At 39.5% G+C, this 23,018-nt stretch overlaps 1 protein-coding gene across 6 annotated transcripts in view; it reads left to right on the forward strand.

Moving 5' to 3' along the window:
* Nucleotides 1–22,694, forward strand: part of THSD4 (thrombospondin type 1 domain containing 4) — a 255,165-nt gene extending 232,471 nt beyond the window's left edge. For 4 of the 6 annotated variants that reach the window (XR_014616468.1, XR_014616469.1, XR_014616470.1 and 1 more), the window contains 7 exons: nt 1,324–1,528; nt 1,822–1,995; nt 11,521–11,694; nt 13,881–14,060; nt 15,951–16,095; nt 16,930–20,486; nt 20,544–22,694. Coding sequence is in view for 2 of the 6 variants with exons in the window: in XM_084214001.1 (XP_084070127.1) it covers nt 1,324–1,528; nt 1,822–1,995; nt 11,521–11,694; nt 13,881–14,060; nt 15,951–16,095; nt 16,930–17,072 (1,021 nt within the window). In the remaining 4 variants the exon portion in view is untranslated. Of the gene's footprint in view, nt 1–1,323; nt 1,529–1,821; nt 1,996–5,972; nt 6,084–11,520; nt 11,695–13,880; nt 14,061–15,950; nt 16,096–16,929 lie in introns of those variants that run through there. The other 2 variants (XM_084214001.1, XM_084214002.1) reach the window with 2 other exon arrangements.
* The last annotated feature ends 324 nt before the right edge of the window (nt 22,695–23,018 follow it).

A 23,018-nucleotide genomic window follows, 5' to 3' on the forward strand; every position in this document is an offset into this window, starting at 1 on the left:
GTGAGATCAGTGTGCTATAAGTGGCCATACTTCCATTATTAAGGATGAGATAGTGCTCACAACAGCACCCTTGTACATTCACCTCTCTTCCCTGAACTGAGCAGTTCTTTGGCTCCAAGACTGGGTTCTGAGGGGGTGATCCTTGTTTCCAGCACACTCAGGTGTGGTTTCCTTCTGAATCACACTTGCTGTCGGGAGACTGTGAATTGCTATTGGCTGAGCACTTGTTTGAAACACTCAAAAATTAAAAATATAAATAAAAATTTAACAAACAGCCAAAAGGACAGTTCATCCAGGGTATATCCCAAGAAAAGGGTTAAACCCAGTTGCCGTTAGAGCAACTTTGGTTTAGGTCAATTTTCCATTTCTCTTGTGGATATACTCTTCAATTCTCTTCTGAGCAGCAAGTGGTCACTCCTTATCCAGGCAAGTTTCTAATGATGTGAGTGCCCTTACAGGTTCAGAGATGTCTCTGATGAGCAGTTTCCCAGTGCATATTAGATACTCAGGAACTTCTAAAGTCATTTACCTGGAGACGGCTTCTCTCACCAAAAGCGTTTTCCTCACCTTTTTCATTCTAACAACTCATAGTCATTCAGGCATAGTCAATATCAAGAGTATAAACAAAGAAATGTAAATATTTAAATGCAGAGGTTTTGCTTGCTGGCCACAAGAGTTCTGAAATAAAATGTGTAAACAATTTAGATACTTCCTTTAAGTGTGTGTCTATGTCTTCATGCTTGTAAAGAAAAAACTGAAAATAACATATTTATACAAAGGTGACTGAATAAATACAGTGAAATTTTGGAATGACAAGGATCTATCTAGAAATTTTTTCAGTCTCTAAAGTTAATTATATTTGTTCATTGCTTATTATTTACTATTTCAGTTTTACTGATGAATGAATGCCTGGATGCATTTCGTGATTTCTGTGTTGTTGTCTCTTTTAGAGCCTTTGCTGCAGAAAAATACAGCACATATTAAATATTTTCAGAAGTGTCATCAGAGCAGTAATATATATTATATACAGATTCTTTTAAAAACCAAGCAGCTGTTACAGGCTTGAGTAACATTTCTAATATTTCTTGAGACCATGAACTGTGCAATCTGTATCCGTGCTCATAATTAGCAGCCTCTGCAGGGAGGCTGTGTAAACAAGTGTGTGATGGTGTGATGGTGCCTCCTAAGGGATCGCTGTAGAGACTGAAGTTGGATTTAATAGGATTCTGGACCAGCATAAGAATCATGTCATTTCAATTCTGTTAAGATCAGTGTTAGAGAATTCTTTGTGGAACAAAGATATCCTTTTTTTTTTCACTTCAGCTGGGATATAGGGGAGTGGTCTGAGTGCAGCAAAACGTGCGGGCTGGGAATGCAGCACCGGCAGATCCTGTGCCGGCAGATCTACGCCAACCGCACGCTGACAGTGCAGCAGTACCGCTGCCAGCACCTGGAGAAGCCTGACACCACCAGCACCTGCCAGCTCAAGATCTGCAGCGAGTGGCAGATCAGGACAGAGTGGACCTCAGTAAGTAGGATCCATTCAGTTGGGGTAGAACACCTCAGAAAGAATACAAATTTTTTTCCAGGTATCACTAATCAAACATCAATTTGGTTCTGTTTAAAACAAAGTGGAATATTAAAAACCTTGGAAATAAGCAAATCTTAGTTCAATAAATCCCTGCTTGACTATTACCATCGGTTTCCTAACCAGAAAGATATCTTAGCAGGAATAAATGAATGAACTGTATGATCCCAGCTCCCTGGTAAACTACTGCAGTCCTTGCACAGAGTCCTAATGCAACCTCCCTTTTGTCACAGTGTTCAGTGCCTTGTGGAGTGGGGCAGAGGACTCGAGATGTGAAGTGTGTCAGCAACCTTGGGGACATTGTTGATGACGAGGAATGTAACATGAAGCTGCGGCCAAACGACATCGAGAACTGCGACATGGGCCCCTGTGCCAAGAGCTGGTTCCTTACAGAATGGAGTGACAGGGTAAGGCTTCTCAGTATCTTTATCCTGCCAAACCTTCTAAAACAAGAGCATCAGAATTTTAAAAATACACATTTGTACAGCCATAAAAGGAGTAATCTTATGTCCCATGTTTATTCTTGGTCTTCTAAACAGGCAAAAGCAAACAAAAAAATAATGATCCCAAGGGCTTCTTGAGTTTGTGTTAAGATACAGGAATGCATAGAAAGGGCAAGCCTGTGCATACATGGCCAAATGTCCAGACTTAGAATTGGCTCTGAGTCTGAACTTTCCAAAATATTGAGTGTGCTGAGATTTATTATTCTTCTTGCTTAGTGCTGAGTCTCGAGATTCAGACTCTTAAAAGTTTCCCCACTGTTTTTTTAAGGGATATAGATTTGAGGCCTGATGTCTGGGTTTGAGTTCAGTCCATAAACCAATTATCTCACAGGTGTGAGAAGAGGAGAACAACTTCATAGAGTGGTGCTTACTTGATTCAGGCTCTTGTATTTTGTGAATGTGGTTGGGTTTAATTTTCTTCCAATGAGTCAGATTCTCTGCATGAAAACAGGAAAACCAGTGGTGATTTAATTTGTTTAGTGCTTGGGCTCAGAGTTGTTGTTCAGTGGTGATATTTTTATGCTTTCATTAAGAAAAAACATGGGCTACAAACATGGTCTAAGAAAAACCTGATATTTTGGTCCCTCTTGTGGATGCTTGCATATCAGTTTCATCTGTAGGCAAGTTCAGCCTTCAGTCTGTCTTTGCTTTGACAGACAAATAACATAATTTATCAGTGAAGCTATAAGATTACATTCATAATATCATGATTTTATTGTTTAGACCACTTTGTGATAGTACCTCTGAAAGCCAGGAATGTCAGGCTCACAGGCTGGGCATTAGTTTGGACACTCAGAAGATTTTCCACATGGTTTAGATGCCGAGATGGAGCAGGAACTTTACAAGCAGGGCAGGTACCTGCTATGTCACAGAACTTTAAAAGGCTGATCAGACTCTTGTTACAAAGTCTGCTAAATTTTCAGCCCTCAGGCAACTCAAATAGATTCTATAAAGAAAACAAAATTATAGACTACCTAATCTGTGTCATAGTGACTTTTTTCCCCAGTGTATGCTCCTGCATAGTATGGACAGAATGATACCAGGAAAAGCAGAGGTATTAGGCACAAAGTGCAGAGATTTTGCTGTAGGGAAATGGCAGTGCTTTTTTATTTTCCTGCCTTTTTTTTCCCTCATAGATCTGTACTTTGTACAGTGCTGTTAAATCCATTATACCCTCAAAGTCATCATTTTGCCCAGCTGCTATCATCCAGTGCAGTTCCACCACGTAAAGCACAGACATTGCAGTGAAAACTCTAGCACCATCCTCTTGATTATTTTACACTGATATTTAGTCCTCTGCAGAATTAAAAGCAGCTTTGGAGCTGAAGGTTATAACTGTAGAATGTTATTATGCTTATTTATACGTGTTAAATGAGACGTAGAAGTGAAGCAGGTAATGTGGAAAATGTTGGAGGTTTTTTTTTACCACAGACTTTTTAGGGGTGGAGAGTAAAGAATGGATTTTGTTACCTTCTCAGTTTATATAAGTGCACAGATTAATTTCTTCCAAATGCTTGCTACTGTAGTTGGCATTATTCACCATCACTTCTGCCAGGAGTGGGTTTGGAGTTTGATTCACAAAGAGGATGTAAGAAACAGCTTATTTCAGGAAAAAAAGTAGATTTGAGGTGAAACATGCCAGATCTCCTAAGATTCACACATACCTCATAAGGGGGATGTTGAGGCATTCAGGGGCAGGCAGTGAAATACAGCAGCAGTGGACAGCTTTGCAAGGTCAGGCTCTTGGCCATTAGCTGTCTTCTTGTGCCTTGAAAGGGCTGCAGATTGGGAGCAGAAATTTCTCTTTCTTTGTAGAGGAGTGTGTTTCTGTTGAAAAACAAGAAAAGAATTCTGTCGTGGAATAGAAATGGTCATTCCCAGGTGTATGGGCTTTGCATGTGTCATTTCCCCAAACAATTCCTTAAAAAGTACTTTAAGCCAAACCACACTTCAGCAATAAGCATAGATCAGCGATGGGCAGCCACAAATGGTTCAGATAAGCAGCCAAAAGTTCAAATGTTTTAAAAAAGCTTGTTCAAACCTCTTGAGTCTGCAAAACTGTGGTGGAAATCTCACAAGAACAGACCTTCTTTGTGAGATTTATTACATGCCTACTTCAAGTCCCAGCTGGAAATACCACAGAACAGTCTTTCCCATTGTATTTTGACATTTCAGCCATGCCTAGAAATAAGAGGGAAAGGAACTTATCATAACTTTTGGAACTTTGAAATGGTTGAGTTCAAACTTAGTTACAGCTGGAAGAGAAGGCCTTTTCTGAACCCACTTTGCAAACACTTCATGTGTACAGTTGCACATGCAGCAAGTAGAGATTTCCAGAAGCCTGTCAGACATTGGTTAGGCACATATTTCCTCTTTCAGCAAGGGATAGATCAGACTTCCCTGTCTGGATTGATGGGATGCATGGGCTATTACAATATAGCCTTGGTTAACTAGCAAAACATCAAGAAAAAAACACAGCAACATAAAAAATTACCATTGTCTTTGCTGGCAGCAGATGTTCAATTTCAGAATTTGATATTTTTGCAGAATTTGACATGGGTATTCAGTAACACTGTTTTGAGAAAATAACATGGTCTAATTTAGGAATGGTGAAAAGATTTTGTGTTTTCTTATTTTACTGAGACCATGCAAAGTTTTAAATGATGCAGAAATCATGCTAGTTGCCTATATTATCATTAGTAGTTTCTGTGGTTCTGAACTAGATGATTGTATCATTACTTTCCCTAAATGTGACTTCACCAATATTACATATATGCACTTAAAAAATCTGTAGAGCATATACAAATTTGTGTGTAGGAGTTGTGTTTCCTTCCCAGGGGTGGGCTATATGTTGCTTTACCCTATAAATAACACTTGGCTGCCTTCTTGCCTGTTCTCCAGTCTAATTTTCCCACAATGTATTTATGCATTTTATGGGCCACCTGTTTCGCCCCATGGCATTGACCTCCTTGGTGTTGGTTTCTGCACACACTGAATTTTTATATATGTAATTAAAAACCCCTTCATGTTCCTAAGACAATGCAGTTCTTGATTTGTGGTATTTTGACAAACAGGTATCAGAGTCCATTGAGTGTATGTTACACAAACAAGGTGTGTGGCCACCATGTGTGCTCTGGAAAGGAAGGGAGGAAAAGCAATTCATTCTTGGGAAACAAACACTTCTTTTCTGAAAAGTGTATACTCTTGTTCCTTGTATGGGAAGTAGGTCTAAACACCATCTATTGATACCCCCAGGCTCAGTCTTGAGAGAAGCAGAAATTTTCGCCCACTTCAATGGAGAAGATTACAGGTTAAAAGTCTGTAGTAGCAAAGTGAGACTGGTTGGTCTTACTTTGTCTGAGCCTGTCTGTGCATTTATTGCTCTATCTTGAGCATAAATAAGACAATTAACTTAAGTTTCATGGCTTTGACTTCTATATGGTTTTTAACCTCTTTTGCCTATAGAGAGTCTGGACAAACTTTTGTGATATTTTTATGTGCATTTGTAGAAAGATTGCTTCCTGTCTCATAATTCTCTAAAGATGTCATCCCGCATTAAAGCAGCAGAGTTCCACCAAACAGCATCCATTAATCAGTAGAGTAAATCTGGTGAACCTTACTGAACTTAGCAACAAAATGGGATTGATGGGAGCAGATGAGATTCTTGCAAACATTTCACATGACTGATTCTTTGACAGCTCTAATTGCTGGAAAGTTTATTTCTCCTATGGGTCAGGAGCGGGAAACTGCATTCTCCTGATTTACAGCAATGGGAGACTCACCAATGTTTCCTTCCAGCTAACTGGAGCTTTCCCTCCTGCATTTTTGTTTATTCATCATTGCCATCTCCTCTGTTCATTTGTTTCTCATTTTATGTTTAGAGCCTACTTAGAAAAGAAGCCAAAATACAAACAATTCTTAGATGTTAATGAGATTCTGCGGCCAAAATAAAATCTTGGGAAGAAAGAAAAAAATGCTGCACATCAGGGAATATAATCAAAACAAACCGAACACATGCTCTGGATTTCACTCTTCATTAAAATGAGTAACAGCAATGCTTCTGTAATATTCTCCTGCAAGAGAACTGTAGTAAAAGCAGAACTTCATAAAAACAATGCATTATTCCTCTCAATTCTAAACATTGCCTAAAAGGTTCAAGTGTGTTTGTTGACCAGTCAAATCTGGAACTACCAACGAATATTATAGCTTGCATTCTGCTTTCACTGCTTTTTATTTAAATCTGGATATTTCACTTAAAATCTCCTGAATCTTGGGGAAAAAAGAAAAAACCACCATTAAGCTTGTGCAAGAGTTAGTTAATTTTTATTATCACTCTTTATTTGTTTTAGTATAAAATAAAAACACGATAAAATACCCCTTTTCATTGATTTCATGTGGGATTTATATGGAAATAAAAGGTTTGCATTCTTTATGTATAAATATGTGACTCACTTCATATTTGCAACGAAACATTCAGCCAGGAAGGTTTGATAGAAGGGTGGCCAAGGTCTACAGAGATTTGTGTTTCCTTGTGACCTGGCCTTGCTTTGCCCCAGTTGAGCCCCTGAAGCCTGCCTGGCTGTAGCTGTGGCCCAGTGTCACAAGGAGGGCGGCAGGCAGGGCCCAGGCAGGGTCCAGGTTGTCAGGCAAGGTCAGTGATGAGGCCGGGGCAAGGTCAAGCTCAGGGGCAGAGCAGGGACAGAGCCCAGGGTCAGACCCAGCCCAGCCACCCTGGGGCAGGACAGGCTCTGGCTGGGAGGGAGTCCCAGGGGAGCGGTCATGGAGGGGCAGGCTGTGGCTGGCAAAGGCACCTCTCTGAGGAAACCCGGGCAAGGACCGATGGGGCAGAGGTTGAAGGGAGAGCTGGGCCTTGAGCAGGGTGTGCCTGGGCCGGGTGAGGCTGGGCAGGAGTGCTGGTGCAGCCCTGCAGGGAGGGGCACGGTGTGAGCCAGAGCACAGAGGTGCCTTCCCTGCTGCTGGTCACTGAGGGGACAGTGCTGCTGGGCTTGGAGGGTGCCCTGGAGCTGCTGCATGCATAGGTGCTCTCTGAAGGGAAACTGTTTCAATCTAGGTATCAGAAAATGTTTTCACAGTGCAAAAAGATATTTCTTCTTTCACTCCCTTTTCAAATTTTTTTTTTTTTTTTTGGTACGAAATCAAGGCAGCTCTCAGTGGGTTTATGTCTTTTGAAAATCTGCCCCAGTCTGCTGTGGCAGAAGTGACCTTCTGAAATACGATTCTGAGTGTATTATTTGAAAAACAAAGGTTACATAATCTGTCTAAAATCCCTTCTGAAATGGATTTTCTCTGAGTAAAATAATGCTAAGAAGTTTTACAAATGTATTTGAAACATAGATTTTTTTAATTTTTTTTTTTTTTTTAGTAACATCAGGCAGATGACTGTAAAAGTCTTTACTATCTTGTGGGACATAATTAAGGTGGTGAAGGTTAAAAGTGTGGTAGAGAGAAATCATGTGCAAATGGGGGTGTTTTACTCAAACTCAATTGGTTGTTATTTAAAACTTTAATTAAGGCTAGCAGTGATGCTGAGTGTGAAAGCTCCCTGGAGGCCCAGGAGAATTCCTGCTGCCACTCTCCTGTGCTCTGCTGCCCCATTTGAGTGCAATGAGTAGGGCTGGCACGTCAGTGAAGGGGAACTGGCACTGCTCAAAGGGATTTTTTTGCTCTACCCTTGTCTTGTAGCTGTGACAAAAATTCAGGCTTCCACTCACAGTTTTCCAAGTTTGCAGGAACTTGCCTTATTTTCCTGGACTACTGCTCAGTTGCTTTCCGACAAGTATCAGAGCCCTGAATGAGGGGTTTTATTTTTAGTTTTTAATGGGTATGGAAAGCTTCTGAAATTGAACTCATGAGGGAAGGACCTCAGGAAGAGGAAAAATGGCAGACTCCTTAAAACACAGACAGAGGTTTCTGAGGAGTTTGTGCCAATTAAAACAAGACTGTGAAACAAAATATCTTTAATAATAGGACCAGAATAAAGTTGCAGCTTGTGAAAGTTCCTCATGTTTCACAATGTTAGGTTATGGCAGTTACTATGTATTAATGCAACAAATCAATGGCACCAAATTGAAAGTAATGGGTGTGTCAGTTGTGAAAAACAAGGGGAAAAGATTCATTATCCGACTCCCTACACCCTGCCTTGGACCTTAGAAATCCATGATTTTCATAGAGAAGATTTTTTGCTGAAAAGGAGATAAAAACATGAAAAAACAAATGCATAATGTGAAACATTCAGGTTTAAGTTTGCTTTGTAAATCCTTAGAGGGTAGTTAATCTGTAGTAAAATCTTGCAGCAGAGAGTGGAACAACCCTATACCTTCCCATTTGGTATTTCCTCTGTTATTTGATATGCAAGCCTAGTTCAGAACATAATCATTTAAAACAGAAGACTAGGGAGATATTCTGGATGACTTTACAGACTAAATTTGTTCCCAGCTCTCATTTGAAAAGCAGAAAAGCAAACTAGATTGCCAAATGAAAATTAGTTATCAATAAGAAAAGTATTTGCAGAGTATATGCATGAGTTCTCTCTGCTTAATGTAATTGGACACACTTGGAATGGGAACAGCCACAGAATTGGTTTCTGTAGGTTTGAGTGGGAGCCAGGGTGTGGGGCTCAGCTCACCTGTGAGTGGCCCATCTGAAATGGCTGTAATTTAGTTGTAGTTTAGTTGTAGTTTATGTGAACAGGAAAATGTTCACTGCTAGCACAATTTACATTATTCTTGTAGTTTCAATATTTTACCAGTTTACCTTAAAAAGGCCTCCTTAGCCATGAAATTGGTTTGCTGAGGAGGTTATCTGTTTTACATACCTGCTTGAAGGGGGAAAATGTTGTTGTTTACCACCAACAGAAAAGGTTCATTATGTTATTTCTAGGCATCATTTAAGAGATGCTTAATTACTTGATCTTGCAGATGGAGGAAGAAACCTGAATCTCTGGTTTTTCCAAAATCGTACTTTGTTAGAAAAATTGCTTCTAAAGAGATGAATGACTTCTTTAGTTCCCTAGGTATTCCATTTCAGTGAAGCTTTGCTATTCTATTTGAACATCTTGTGAAAGAAATCAACTTGCTGATAGGAAAAGTGGTTTTCTATGCTGTATCAGTGAAATAAGTGTAACATGACTACGTGTTTCACACAAGTAACCAGTGTTCTTCCCTGCAAGTGAGTCAAGAGCAGTTTGCTACCAGTGGCTTTTTCAGTCCTTGGGCTCTCTCAGGAAGATGAGTGACTGTGTTGGTTGGTCCTGTTAATAGTGGTGTTGTCATGGCATCTGCTGTTTTGCAGCTGAACTATTGGAAGTGAACCCTGACACTGTTACCAGTGGCAGCTAAATCAAGTTAATGGTCAACTTTGTGTCTCATTACCAGTTTTTTGACTCATTCTTAGTCAATAAAATTTTTTTAAATGTTCTAATGCAGAGTTATATTCATTTACACGGAATGTGGTGCTCGTTGTGGAAGTAATATGCAGTTTCTCCTAATTACATTGTATGTTAAAAATAAAATCTGAAATAGCAATCAAATGCATCTTTTTCTCTCATATATTACATATTTATTTGTGGGTTTCTTTGCATGTGAAATATAATTGCTTTGTTTAAATTCCATTATATACATATCTTTCAGTGAGCTGCATATAGGTTTTTCTTCTTTGTCAATGGTCTATACATGGAATGCTAAATGTGTTTTAACAGAAAACAAAAGGGAAGATCAAGAAATAATTAAGCAACAAAGGAACAGTCAAACATGAGACTTTATTTCCTTGGCATGTTTTTGTTTTTTAAATGTCAATAGTTTGATGCTGCTTAGGACAGTGAAATACCAGATACTTTCCTGCTTCAGTAGATGAAAGAGCAAACTCTAAGGGCATAAATGGAATTTATGTGATTTGTGAGTGACATGCATACTGTCTCTGAATGGGTGACATAAAAATCTGCATATCACTATTTAGTAAGAGCTTTCAGAATTTAGCAGTGTAACTTTCAGAATGGTGACCATTAGTCATATGGAAAGTCATATCATTAAAAAGCAACATTGAGTGGACATAAGCTTCTATGGCCACCTCTCCTAAAAGAACTTTAAAACTTTCAGTTGAAACAGGCTGGGCAATAACTCGTGGTAGTTACAGTTACTTACTGAGGACTTACCTGAATCTTTTGAAATGACCTGTCAAAATAATTTATATTCTTCTACTTCACTGTGCTGTCAGACTCTGTCAGTTTGTTATATAGAGAAGTTCCAGGATGTGCTGTGCAGTCACTTTACTCCCAGTGCCACAGCCCTCAGAGTTTTCCTGACCTTGTCCTTTCAGCCAGTGTAAGATCCACCTGGCTGACAGCTTGAACGCTTGGAGGAGAAACCCGCAGAGCAAAACAAAGACTGAAATAGGACTGCTGTCCTATTTTTATTGAAATTACCCATTCTCAGAGCTACTAATTAGTGTGAAAAAAGATTAATAAGATGAAAACTGGAAGAATTTATGGACAGGAAGAAGAAAGGAAAAGTAAGAAAGCCAACAAAAAGCTGTAAACCAAGGGATTTCTTTCTTAGCTAATCCTTTCATTTTTGACTGTAAAGACAGGTACTACTTGTAGTGTTTTCAGACTGTAAGACAATTTGCTATAGCTGAATTACAAGTAAAAATAATTGACTTTGAATGAATGAATGACTTAACTTCCATGACTGTCATTGTCATTCCCTGTGCTGTAAGAGTCTAAATGAGTGATGTGGGTCTCCAGGGACTCTCCAAAATGCAGTTTATTCCATCCAAGAGGTTACAGCAGTCCAGGGTCGTGGGTGACAGAGCCTGTGCCCACAGCTGTCAGCTCCAGCTGCAGGCAGGCCTGGAGACCCTTTGGTTTTGGTTACATTGCATTATATACTTTTCTTTGCTGAGCATCTTAATACAGCAGAACCAATCTATACCTTAACTTTTATCTATAGCCTGTCATAACTACTATAATTATGATATTCATGTTACTGTTCTCCAATCACTAAAAGTCAGTACATTACAGTTTAAGCCAGAAGGTGTTTTTCAGTTTTCTTGCAGTGGAAAATTCTGAGACTTTTTTCTACTTGCAACATTTGCTGACTTGTTTGCCTGCGCTATCTTTCTGCTTGGTAAAAACATCTTCTTGTTTGGGGTGGGTTTATCCTTTGCTCTAAGTCATAAAAACCCCTTCTAATTAACACACCCTTTGCCTCCTTGGTTACCCAGTAGGACTGGCTCAGCAATTCTTTTCTTCTATATCAAAACTTGCTTCCATCTCTATTCCTTCTTCAGATTCTACATTTAAAAATTTCTCTTCTAAGCATACATATCTGTGAGACTTTCTAGTCAAACTTCCATCCTTCCCGAGGCTGTGCAGTCCGAGGGCTCACAGGTGCCCCATTGTGTCTCTGGCAGTGCTCGGCAGAGTGCGGGGATGGGATCCGAACGCGCTCCGTGCTCTGCATGACCAACCACGTCAGCAGCCTGCCCCTGGAGGGCTGCGGCAACAACAGACCCGCCGAGACAACGCCCTGCAACAACGGGCCCTGCGCTGGCAAGGTGGAGTGGTTTGCTGGGGGCTGGACACAGGTAAGGCAGGCACCAAATCTAACCTATCTGTTGCTTTTCTACTGGTATTTTCCTTTAAACTTATATTTTGATTGAATAAAGATGTGTGCCATAAGGTATTTCTTCATCTCTCTAGAGTATTTTTTGGTATTTTAGAGTATCTAAATACTCTAGATACCAAATATAGCTATTTGGTGTCTAGAGTATTTCTCTCTAGAGCATTATTTGGTATTTTTCCCTGTATTTTACTGAGCTGATGTTCAATGCTTTTCAGCATCTGCTGAGTTTTTTACTTTGATGAAAAGAAAAAAAAATTGTTTTTCTTCTCCTCTCTATCTTCTTTTTTTGTTTTTCACCTACTGACCCAGTGTGTTTATGAAAAGAATGGTGATAGAATTCTGCTCAGCATGTTCAGGTAAACACTAAAGCAGTGGATTTGAAATTCTTAAAGTAGAGCCTTTGTGATCATCCATAAATGCAGGGAGATACATGCCTATACATATGTATGCATATGACATTTCCAAAAGATAAAGAAGGCAAAAAGCAATTATTAAATCCAAAAGTTAGCTTTGGTGTTGTTGTACTGAAAGCCATTACAATAGGCAAAAGAACAAATTTTGGTTAGTGTCCTCTATACTGATACTCTGTCCTCAAAGTAAATTCTTCCTTTCATCCACATCTAGTAGCCCATGTTCCAAATGAACATTTCTTCTGTCAGGTACAAAGGCATTTCAGAAGCTGTTAACTCATGCCCAGGCATTTGTGTCCCTTTGTGTAGGCTCTGGCATAGCCTGGAGAGCCTTTGGGACTGCTTGGTGGAGCTCCACAAGCACTTGGTGGAGCAGTGCTGTTAACTCGCTGCACTTCAGATCTCACAGTCCTTCCAGGAGATAAGGAGCTGGAAGTTAAACTGGTACAGCTGAGGGGGAGACTACAGGGCTACTCCTATACTAATGTTTTCAAGTGCAAGTAGTAATTGTTGTGTATAAGAATATGTAGAAAAATAATAACAAATTCAGATTTAAAAAATCTTTATCTACAGTTCTAATAACAGGTGAAATCCAGGGCTTGTTACTCAGACTGCTCCAAACAGTCAGTAGCAACTCTGTACCCATTTTTGCTGTGCTGGAAAGGTGTTCAGTTCAGAGCATCATGCCTGTTCTTTTAATTCACCTTTTTTCTTCGCAATTGAATTGTTTGATGCACACAATGGAACTCTTTACTGATCTGAAAGCTGTGTCTGACAACGTCAGTTCTACTGGCCAAGTCCCGGCTGCTCTAGCTGGTTTTTAATAGCAAGATGAGAGCAGTCAGTAGGGCAGAGCAGTCAGGAGCACGGAGGGCTGGCCTTCCCCTGCCAGAGCTAAGGTGGGGTGTTGTCATGGTGCCTTTAGAAGGAACCATTGAAAGAGATGTTTTGTGTTAAAGAATGTGCAGTTACTGTACTTCCTGTAGAATTTATTCGGGTGCATTTATCTTAATGTTCTTCATTCTGCTCAAGAGTTTTGTAGGAATCTGGTAAAGGGATTGTGAATTCTACCAAAAATATAAAGAAAATTCCCAGTGTTAGGAATGTTTCATTGGTTTAGGCTGGAAAAAGCCTTCTGAAAATCATAGTCCTTTATGCAACCTAGAAACCAATATGTTGCTGTAATCATCTTCTAAAAACCTTTTTATAAGTGCCAGAAACAGTATTGTGTGTGTACTTAACCTTTAAATGAGCAGTAGGAATCCAAGTGAGTCAAATTCACTTTTCAGAACTGGAACGAACACTGCATCACATAGATACTTGCAAGCATGAAAATAACACCCTGGCAGATCAAGGCATTTTCTAAAAACAGCACAGAATGTGAGGCTTTGTAAAGCTGCAAAACTGTGCTCTAACCTTATAACCCTCCGAAGTTCAGTCAGCACATAGGATCCTGCTTCAGCAAGAAACAGTAACTCTGCTTATGGAGAAAGTAAGTTATGCTTCTCTGTTGATTGGGAAAATAAATACCAGTTTCTTTTTGTAGCTACAGGTAAAACTACGCTTTGAGATTTTTCCAGAAGTGCACTTAGAGTCATATGTCTTCTTCATTAAGATAATTAGAAATATGTCTTGAGTCCATGGTGCCATGTGATGTGGAGAAATGTTACTTTGTAAACAAGTCGAAGGACATGAGGAGAAAAACAGATTTTTCCACTTTTTTTTTTCCCTGATACAGTGCTCTACTGAATGTGGTAGTGGAACTCAGCAGAGAGAAGTCATTTGTGTTAGGAAAACTGAAGGTAATTTTGATGTTTTGAACCCCTATGAATGTTCATATTTGGAAAAACCTCCCAGCCAGCAGTCCTGCTACCTCAAACCATGTGGATCTAAGTGGTTTCATACAGAATGGAGCACAGTAAGTCTGTCATGTTTTCCTGTATCTGTACTTTGTTTGACACATCTTTTTCTGTTTATATTGAAAGAGAACACTATTTGCATACAACCACCCATCATGAAATTGATTTAACTTTGCACAGGAATGATAATAAAAAGAAAGCATTCTCTTTGCCTGGTGGAGCATTCAGGAAGTATGGTGACCAGAAAGAGACACTGCACAGTTGTCTTTGTATCATTGATGTCTTCTTCATAGAATCTTCCTGTTTTATAAAGTTGGTTTGGCCCTTACAGTGAGACAGTGTGGTGCACTTAAAAGTTCCTTTTAGACCTCTAGTTTCATCAAAAGTAAGGAGTATTTAATAAAGAATGAGGGATGTATTCATTTCTTAGAGTCTGTTTTACCATAATATTTTACTGTAAACTCTTCACTGTGATACTTAGAACTTCACTGGGAGAAAATGTGTTTTACAGCTTCATGTATCTTCAGTTTGCCCTGGAAGTGGACCATCTGCATTCACCACTGTGCCACAAAACACTTCAATTACATCTGTAATTTCCTATATGTGACATAGATTATTGGTTTTCTACAAAAAAAAATAAAAATCAACATTTTTGTCCCTAATGAAAATCAGGAAGTTCATTGTCATCTTAGAATGAGGTGACGCCATATCAAATGCAGTCACTTGGACCCTTTGTTGAGCCACAGGTCAGATTGCCACTGGCAGCTCTGCAATGTGGATGCTGCTCAGAATGGTTTGTATGAAGTGTGATGTGAGTCTTGGTTCCATTCTAAGTGCTTAAGATCTCTGTAGACCTGAAGTCCTTATGGCTGGATGTGGATGTGGAATAATGACAGTGTTCTATACAGGCATGTAACAGGAGTAACTCTAGAAAAATCCATGTTCTGTTACTGTTGCACATGGCTGCCCTTTCAAATGTGGGTAAAGGTTGTACTTAAAGATGAAAAAACAGTTTAAAAATACAATATTGAGACTACTTTGGTTAGTTTTTTACAATATATGATTTTATGATCATGGTAAGTTGTTCATGCAATGTTAGGAAAAGAAATAATTATGCCAAAAAAGTCAGAAAGAAAACATTCTTACTGGTTTTGGGCTATTATGGTTTTAATCGTAAATGACCCAGGTTTAATTAAGTTTTTGAACATTAGGTCAAACTGGACAGTGAGCCAACTCTCAAAGACCTCACTCAGGCAAAATCCTTGGCCAATGGGGATTTGCTTCAGTATGGGCAAAAATGTGTAATAATTGGCTTTAAAAGTACCATAACAAGCAAGTACAAAAATCTCTGGCTTCATAACAGACCCTGAAGGAGCACAGAAATATTTCCTTTAGAAATGCAAAGAAACTTATAATGGTTAGTAAAATCATTGTGCTGCAAGAAGTGAAAAATAGTTGAGTGCTAGGAAAAAAAAGGTAATTAAAATTACTCTTGCTTGGATATAAATGGCAAAAGGGAGAATGGAGGGCAGGGCGGTCAAGTAATAAAGTTCAGAGCAGTTAAGTTCTTAAAGCAGGAAATGTGAACACTATGGAAAGAGTAGATTTGGGAGATACATCTAAATCAGCAGAGAACAACCAGACTAATTAGAGAAGCGGATGTGAAGTAATAAATTCAGAAAGGGAATTGTTCTAGCTTGATTTCAGTTGCATAGCATCCACTATGTTTATTTGTCTGGTTGTTGCTCCTGTGGTCAAAAATGTTTGGGAATCTTGAAGAAAATTTTACCTGTATATTAAGGGCTTCCTAGGTAGAAAATAAAACCCAGTAGGGTGAAGTTGATAAAAGGCTGCAGTGATACCTGGGTCTGTCATCAAGGTTTCCTTGTTTACTTTCTGTTATTACACATCTCCTATGGCCCTCCTGAACTTCAGCTGCATTGTTTCAGTGTTCCAAGTCCTGCGAAGGAGGGTTTCGGGTGCGCGAGGTGCGGTGTCTGTCGGATGACATGGCAGCCAGTTCCCAGTGTGATCCACAGCTCAAACCTGAAGAGAAGGAACCCTGTAATACACAGGACTGTGTCCCTGAAATAGGTAAGGCAGAGGAAACTTCTGTTTTGACTGCGGAACTCCATCTAGTGGAGAAGTTATTTTATAGACTTCAATAGTGTATTTTCTTTATTCAGTTCAGGGTCTTATTTTTACACAAAATACAGCTCTTTTCTGTGATTTAAAAGTAGGTTTCCAATGGAAATGTTTTTCTTGTAATGTGTAAGAAACTGGCTTATTCTTGAACTTGCTGAGAGTGTGAGAGATCTGCTTCTGTGAAAATGGTATATACAGGGTGTTTTTCTGCAGCCTCCTTGCATTCTCCCAGGTTTCTCTTGGAAGAGTATTTAAAACAAACAAACAAAAAAAAGGATCATTATATACTGAATTTGGAAACAGGCTCTATACCAACCAACAAAATTAAACTAAGGTATTAAGTGCAATGAAGCAATTTCCTTTTGTATATAGTAAATACAGGGATGCACAAAATTTGCATTGGAATTAGTCATTCATCTCATACAGACTTGATTTTTATAGTAATGAGGATGGCTAGGAAGAGAAAGATGCAAGAATTTAGAGACAGTTTTAACTCCCAATGTTCTCCAACAACTTTCAGTTGAGAATTATTTAACATACTTTAAGATAACGACATTAAAAACCTGGGGAAATGGGGATAGCTACATTTTTTAAGTGCTTTATGTATCTTTATACGAAATCCTAAATAATGTGATTTATTTGCTTAGATAACCTGTTTTAACCTGACAGTGAATGTTTAAATACAGATCCAAGGGGTTTTACGTGGTAAAAGGAAGAGAACTGATTATTTGTTGTTCTAGTACTGTTTTCTTTAATTTCTTCTCTCTTCCTTTCTCTTCACAGATGAGAACTGCAAGGATAAATACTACAACTGCAACGTGGTGGTTCAGGCCCGGCTCTGTGTGTACACCTACTACAAATCAGCCTGCTGTGCCTCCTGCAGCCGCGTGGCAAACAGACAGCCAGGCTTCCTGGGCCGCAGATAACACACCCTGCCCTGCTCACTGCACCACTGGCACTCTGCACATGGAGCCTGGGCAGTGCTGCTTGGACTGCAGCACTTGGAGCTTCTTACAGATGGGGTTTATATTGCTGAGTGCATCAAGACTTTGGTTAAATCTCACACCCTTTCAGTTATTGTGCAGTTATCTCTTTTAGGATGTTTGTTGTAAAATCATGATTTTTTTAAAGCATTCATTTTTAATGATACTATTATTTGCACCTGCTCATCAGATACTTATTTAAGGAACATACTAGCCTTAAGATTGTGAAATTAATGAAAACTAAAATCAATTGAAGGCAATTACTGGAGATAATTGACCAGTATGGATGCAGCTGCCTCATTATTTTCTGAGTGCTTACTTGGTTTTTTGGACTGCCTTAAGTTAGAGGACTAAATCAATGAAACATGCATGAGAAAAATGACTTCCCAAAGAACCAGACCCTTGAAAAGCATTTATCATCAGTTTCCTAGCACTCTAACATTTATTTTTAACTACTTCAGTCCATTCATAGTAAATCAGAGTCACTTTTAAGGTCTCTCAGTTGTCCTTTTAAGTGGTGTCCTGTCCTTAGGCAGCAAATACATACACACTTGACTGCCAGAAGGTGCCTTTATATTTAATTCATAAACTCGTGAAGACATACTTTTATAATTTTGTATGGATTTTAAAATCCATTCCCTACCAGAGTGACACTAGTGTCTAACTCTTTAAGTCTTTAACAGCTGCAGCTGTCAGTGAGACAGGTTAACCAGAAAGGTGAAGAGCCTTTGCTGGTATAAAAAGTGATTGTTTCCATTGGCGAGGTCTTTTTCTGTAGGGGACTTATTTCAGAACTGGGATGTTGCCTCATTCTTGTCTCTGCACTATTGTTTAACAACTGCCAAACCAAAGTACTTTGTTCAGACCTAGTCTGGAGATGTCACCAGTTTCTGAAACAGCCACCAAAGGAGAGAGGCCTGTGTGCCTTAGAGCAGTCTGTTACTCCTGGTATCAGGCAGCAGTATGAGTCTAGTAGCTGAGTATCTGTACAAAGGGGATCTTAGCTATTGGCATTCTTCAGGTTTTGATCAGTTATTACAACGTACTTGTCTTTTTTTGCTCAATGTTTCATTGTGCAGATCTATTCATACCACTCATTTCCTATTGCTTAAGAATGGCTGCAGACTTAGAGCTGAATTTAAGTGGTGATTTTTCATTTCTGTAATTACTGTACTAAGCCTTGAGCCTTGCTAAGGGCAAATAGTATACTATGCAGTGCAGATGAGGTTTTGCATTATCTGCTTGTTCTCTAGCCTTTATTTGAGAGGTCTTTCAAATGTGTAAATAAGGCTGAGGGGAAAAAAAGAAACGCCTCTGCTTATTCAGCTGTTTATTACAGCATATTGCTTGTAAATTAGTGGTGCCCATCTATGCATCTGTTCCTAAAGTGCCTGATGTCCGAGTTGCAAAGCAGCTGTAATAATCTATGTTCAGTCAATCCCAGAGGTGTAGTTAAGGTATCCTGCCACTGATGCAGAGCCATGTTTGAGCCTCATTGTGTATCCTTTTCTTCTTGCTGCTTTGGTGGAGAGGAATGCTGGGAGGCGAAGGTTGCTGGGTGTGAAAGCAGTCACATCAGTTTATGTGCTGGAGCCACAGGACTGTGGAATTCCTGTAGTCTAAAAGCTGCCTTGCATTGAGATTAATTTCTGAATGTTTTGATTTGGTCACTCTTGAAAAATATATTTTGGACATGATGAACTACTACTGGCTGCATGAAATGAAGAAGTGTTTCCCCTAAAATTTGCAGGTACTCTTTGTGACTATAAATTGTTGTGTGTCAGCCAAAAATGTCATTGGCTGTTTCTGTACACTTTGACTTGGGCTTTTTCACTGTAAGTAATAGACATAAAGTTGTTAGAAACAGAAACTCTAATTAGGAAACTTCAAGTTCATGAATCCTTCACAGTGCTCCTGTTTCCTTGTATTACAAAGATTTATCCACAAAGGTAGCTTACAGATTTGTTACCATATTATGTTCCTTAGATTCTTGACCAAGGAATGCTGTGGATAAAGTGCAGTGTAAACAGCTCTGGAATCCATTACTTCTGAATACAGATTTTCATCTGTGTATCTCATTGCAGCAAATCTTGACATACATTATATAATTATTGCTGTTATCTCTTTCATCCCAAGGAAGTGTTTTCTGTCAGCTTGAGGGAAATACCTGTTCCATAAAAAGGCTTCCTGGAAACCCCAAGGCAAATGAGATGCAGAAGGAATCTGGTTTGCAGTCATAGAACAAATTCTTCTTACACATGCTTTGGCTGTGAGACCATCAGTGACTCAGCACATAGATCCCCCTATTATTTTACTCTGGAATATGTGGCCATTAGCTTATTTTACAGAGATGATCATCTTGTAGGCTCTGTTAAGCTACCACTAATGTAAACAGTGTTTGTGAGAGCTATCAAAGAATATATAGATACACATAGCAGTATAACCCTGTATTACATCTAAAGTATGCAGCTTTGTGAATTGAATGTAGCGAGCTATGGTTATACAAACTGTACTTTATTTTTAAGTAGAGACATTTTTCAGATGAACCAGATTTAAAAAAAAACAGTTTTACCTAATTAAATATGTAATGGTAAGTAAATATTAATGGGAAGAAAAGTGCCAGAATGCTGCTGAACCTAATCATTTATCATCTCTTCTCATATGTCAGCATTATTAAAATAGTTGTTCCTGCAAAATGAACTAATGAGCCCTTTTCATTAGCACTTTGGTATACTAATATTGTCTGCACAAGTGCTGTGCTAAGATTTCCCCATCTCACAAAGCATGATTTTGAAATTGTGCCTGTAGCAAGTGTTTGTTCTAATAGAGCAGTGCCCCAACTTAGGATGATGCCTGCAAGGGATTTGACTTTATTTTCTCTAAGTCAAAGATGGCCTTAATGAATGTAGTAGACATAGAGCAGATGTGAGACCAGTATAAGTAAGAAATTATGCATATTATCAATTGCAAATATCAATTATGCACACTTCTGATTTTTAATGTTTTAATTTATTTTTCTGACAGTTTAACATCAGTCAAAAAAATGCAGAATGGTAGAAAAAAATGCTTCCTTGCCTTGAAGATGCTTATGCAATCCAGGAAGACCAGAGTAAGTTAGATACTTTATTGAAAGAGTCCAGCTGCTTATGGGGTAAAATCTGCATACAACTTCCATGTCTTACACACATGCAGCTGGCCAAAATCAGCTTCATCCAGAGCAGGCCTTGTGTTTCGAAGCACTTTCTATTTGGAATGGAGGATTCCTGGTGTAGTTGTTTATCAACTTACCAACGGCTTGTCAGGGTTTACTAGCTCCTGTGCAGTGTCATCTTCAAGCATATGGAGCTAGAATTCCTTGTGCATGCCAAATTTGAGAGACTGAGTTCATGGAGTCCTCCCTTCCTCTCCCAGGAGGTGGTGTGAAAGTGTGAGGGTTGCTCCTGTGGGAATGACCCTGTGGGTGTGTCTGCCTTGGCCAGCAGTGGGACAGTCAGTGTTTGCTTTGGTGTCTGTGACCGTCAGCCCCCAGGGCTCTGAGCAGGGAAGGGCTGGTCAGGAGGCAGGGCAGTGCTGGGAGTGCCCCTGGCTGTGCTGCAGGCCTGCCAGCCTTGAAGCCCACCCCTGCTGGATGGCCACAGTCTCACTGCAGGAGAATCCCTGCACAGGGACCTGTTGTCTTCCTCATCACACACATAAACATCCTGCTTTTCCCCAATCCTTCAGCAAATGGAGAACTTTGTGTATGAATTAAGCAGTGCTTAGTGTTACTGCTTAGATCCCAGTGTTATGGCAATGTGGTGCAGTCTTGTGTCAGTCATACAGTCTGTAGTCCTGGACAGTGCCAGTGGTCACCACTGAGGGAGGAAGGAGGGAGGTGCTCAAACAGCCTCTGGTTCATGTAGGGCTTGTACAGGAGGCTTGGCCTCCTCTCTTTATAACATGTACCACTGTAAGTAGTAAAATGTGCCTTTTAGGGCTTTGTTTTTCCCCATCCTCGTCCTGACCTATCTCCCTTTTACACCAACACTAATGCTTCTCCTCTCCTTATCCCACTTTCATCCCTTTGTCCTTTGGATGACAATATTAAGTTTTGCTAGAGTTACTGAAGATCCTGAACTGGCCTTTGGTTTATAAGAATGTGTGTTAGAAATAAGCCCAGCTGTTAAGAGAGCTGTATTTTTGCCAGCCCCTGGATTTTTGTGTCTGTGCATATCCATGCTGGCTAGTTTAAAATGCATAGTAGTAAAGGACATACTGAATTAATTCCTGTGCAGTGAACCTGTGGTTGCACAGCTGTTGAAGTCTGGGGTGGCCCTTTATTCTCATATGTAACATCTATTGCACAGAAATAGTTATGGTCCTCACAAAGGAAAAGCCATGTGTTTACCTGGTTTTCCTGAGACTTAGTGTCTCTGACTTCCTAGGAGCTGTTCTGTGTATTGGGCAGATAAATCATGTGCATGCCTGGAATTGGAACAAAAACCATGAAATTTTGAACATGAAACTAAACATTTATTTCTAAACTTACAGAATGTTTGTGGGAGATTAAATTAGGCATTGTTTAGAAAACAGAGTAAAATAATTACTTCTACATCAGAAATGAAAAATCCTCCACCTGACATTTCCAATATATTTTAAAGCAAACTTTGGAATCATTATGATGTTTCACTGTGGGCAAAATTCAGACCGGGGGGAAAGGGAGAAAATTCCATTTCAGAGAATTCATAGCAGACCTGAATTTGGTTCTGTACTTCTCACCTTTTAATAACCAGAAGTTCAGAGGTGCAAGAGTCCCCAGTTTTCTATATCCCCATGTTCTGTAATTGGATACAGATAAGTACCATCATACCTGGAGAGGAGGGGAGCTAAATTCTGACGGATCATTGACCTTTCAGCACATCATTGCTGCTGACCTGTTTCTCCACACTGTGTTTGGGTCTCTTCAGACCAGTGGCCGTGGCAGGGTTGGGTACATACGAGCTTGTGAAGTCCCATCATAGTCACTCAGGATCTACAGAGAGCATCAGGAAGGACAGGAGACAAAAGAAACCCTAACTTTTTTTTTAATATGTATAAAATTGTCTATTTGACCCTCATAATTGATTTTGGCAGAAGGATATACTTTATTATAACTTATTTTGTTGTTATTTGTAAATACAAGATGTCTATGGGAAATATGTAATTCTGAGCTGTGTCTATGGAACAAGCCACTGCACCAAAATATTTCAAATATTTAGAATAAGCAGATTTTTTTATTAAAAGGGACCTAATATGTATTTATTTACATATACCATTCAAATTTTGTCCAGCTTTTTCATTATACTAACCCATCTTTTTAGGGAATTTTATAGCACAGGTATTACATATATATTTTTGTATATATGTCATACTGTAAATCCATACTACAATTTTCTAAACTTTCTGATTAGCCAGTTCCTTGAGTGAATTAAAGGGGGAGAGCATAAGCAAATTGCTTTCTGACTCGTTCAGGAATATATATCCGTGGCAATGTACCTGAACCAGAACTGTACAGCATCATTTTCATATTGTATACATTTTCTCTTTGATGAAAAAATGGTAACTATTTTTGTTTATGACTAATTTATTTTTTATTATTGTGGAAAATAAAGTAACTCAAGATGAATTTGTGTGACATGTTTGGGGTTTTTTGGATGATCTGCACTCGAGTTACGTGAGAATTACAGAGGTCGCCTTTGATCTCTGCAGCTGCCAGCGCCTGCGGGGAGCGGCAGGGGGCAGCAGTGCGCGCACGGCCGCCAGGGGGCGCCGTGAGGGGGCAGCCGTGAGGGGGCGCCGTGACGGGGCAGCCGTGAGGGGGCAGCCGTGAGGGGAAAGCCGTGAGGGGGCGCCGTGAGAGGGAAGCCGTGA

The sequence above is a fragment of the Fringilla coelebs genome, assembly GCF_963513975.1.
Source record: "Fringilla coelebs genome assembly, chromosome: 12".
Lineage (NCBI taxonomy): Eukaryota > Metazoa > Chordata > Aves > Passeriformes > Fringillidae > Fringilla > Fringilla coelebs.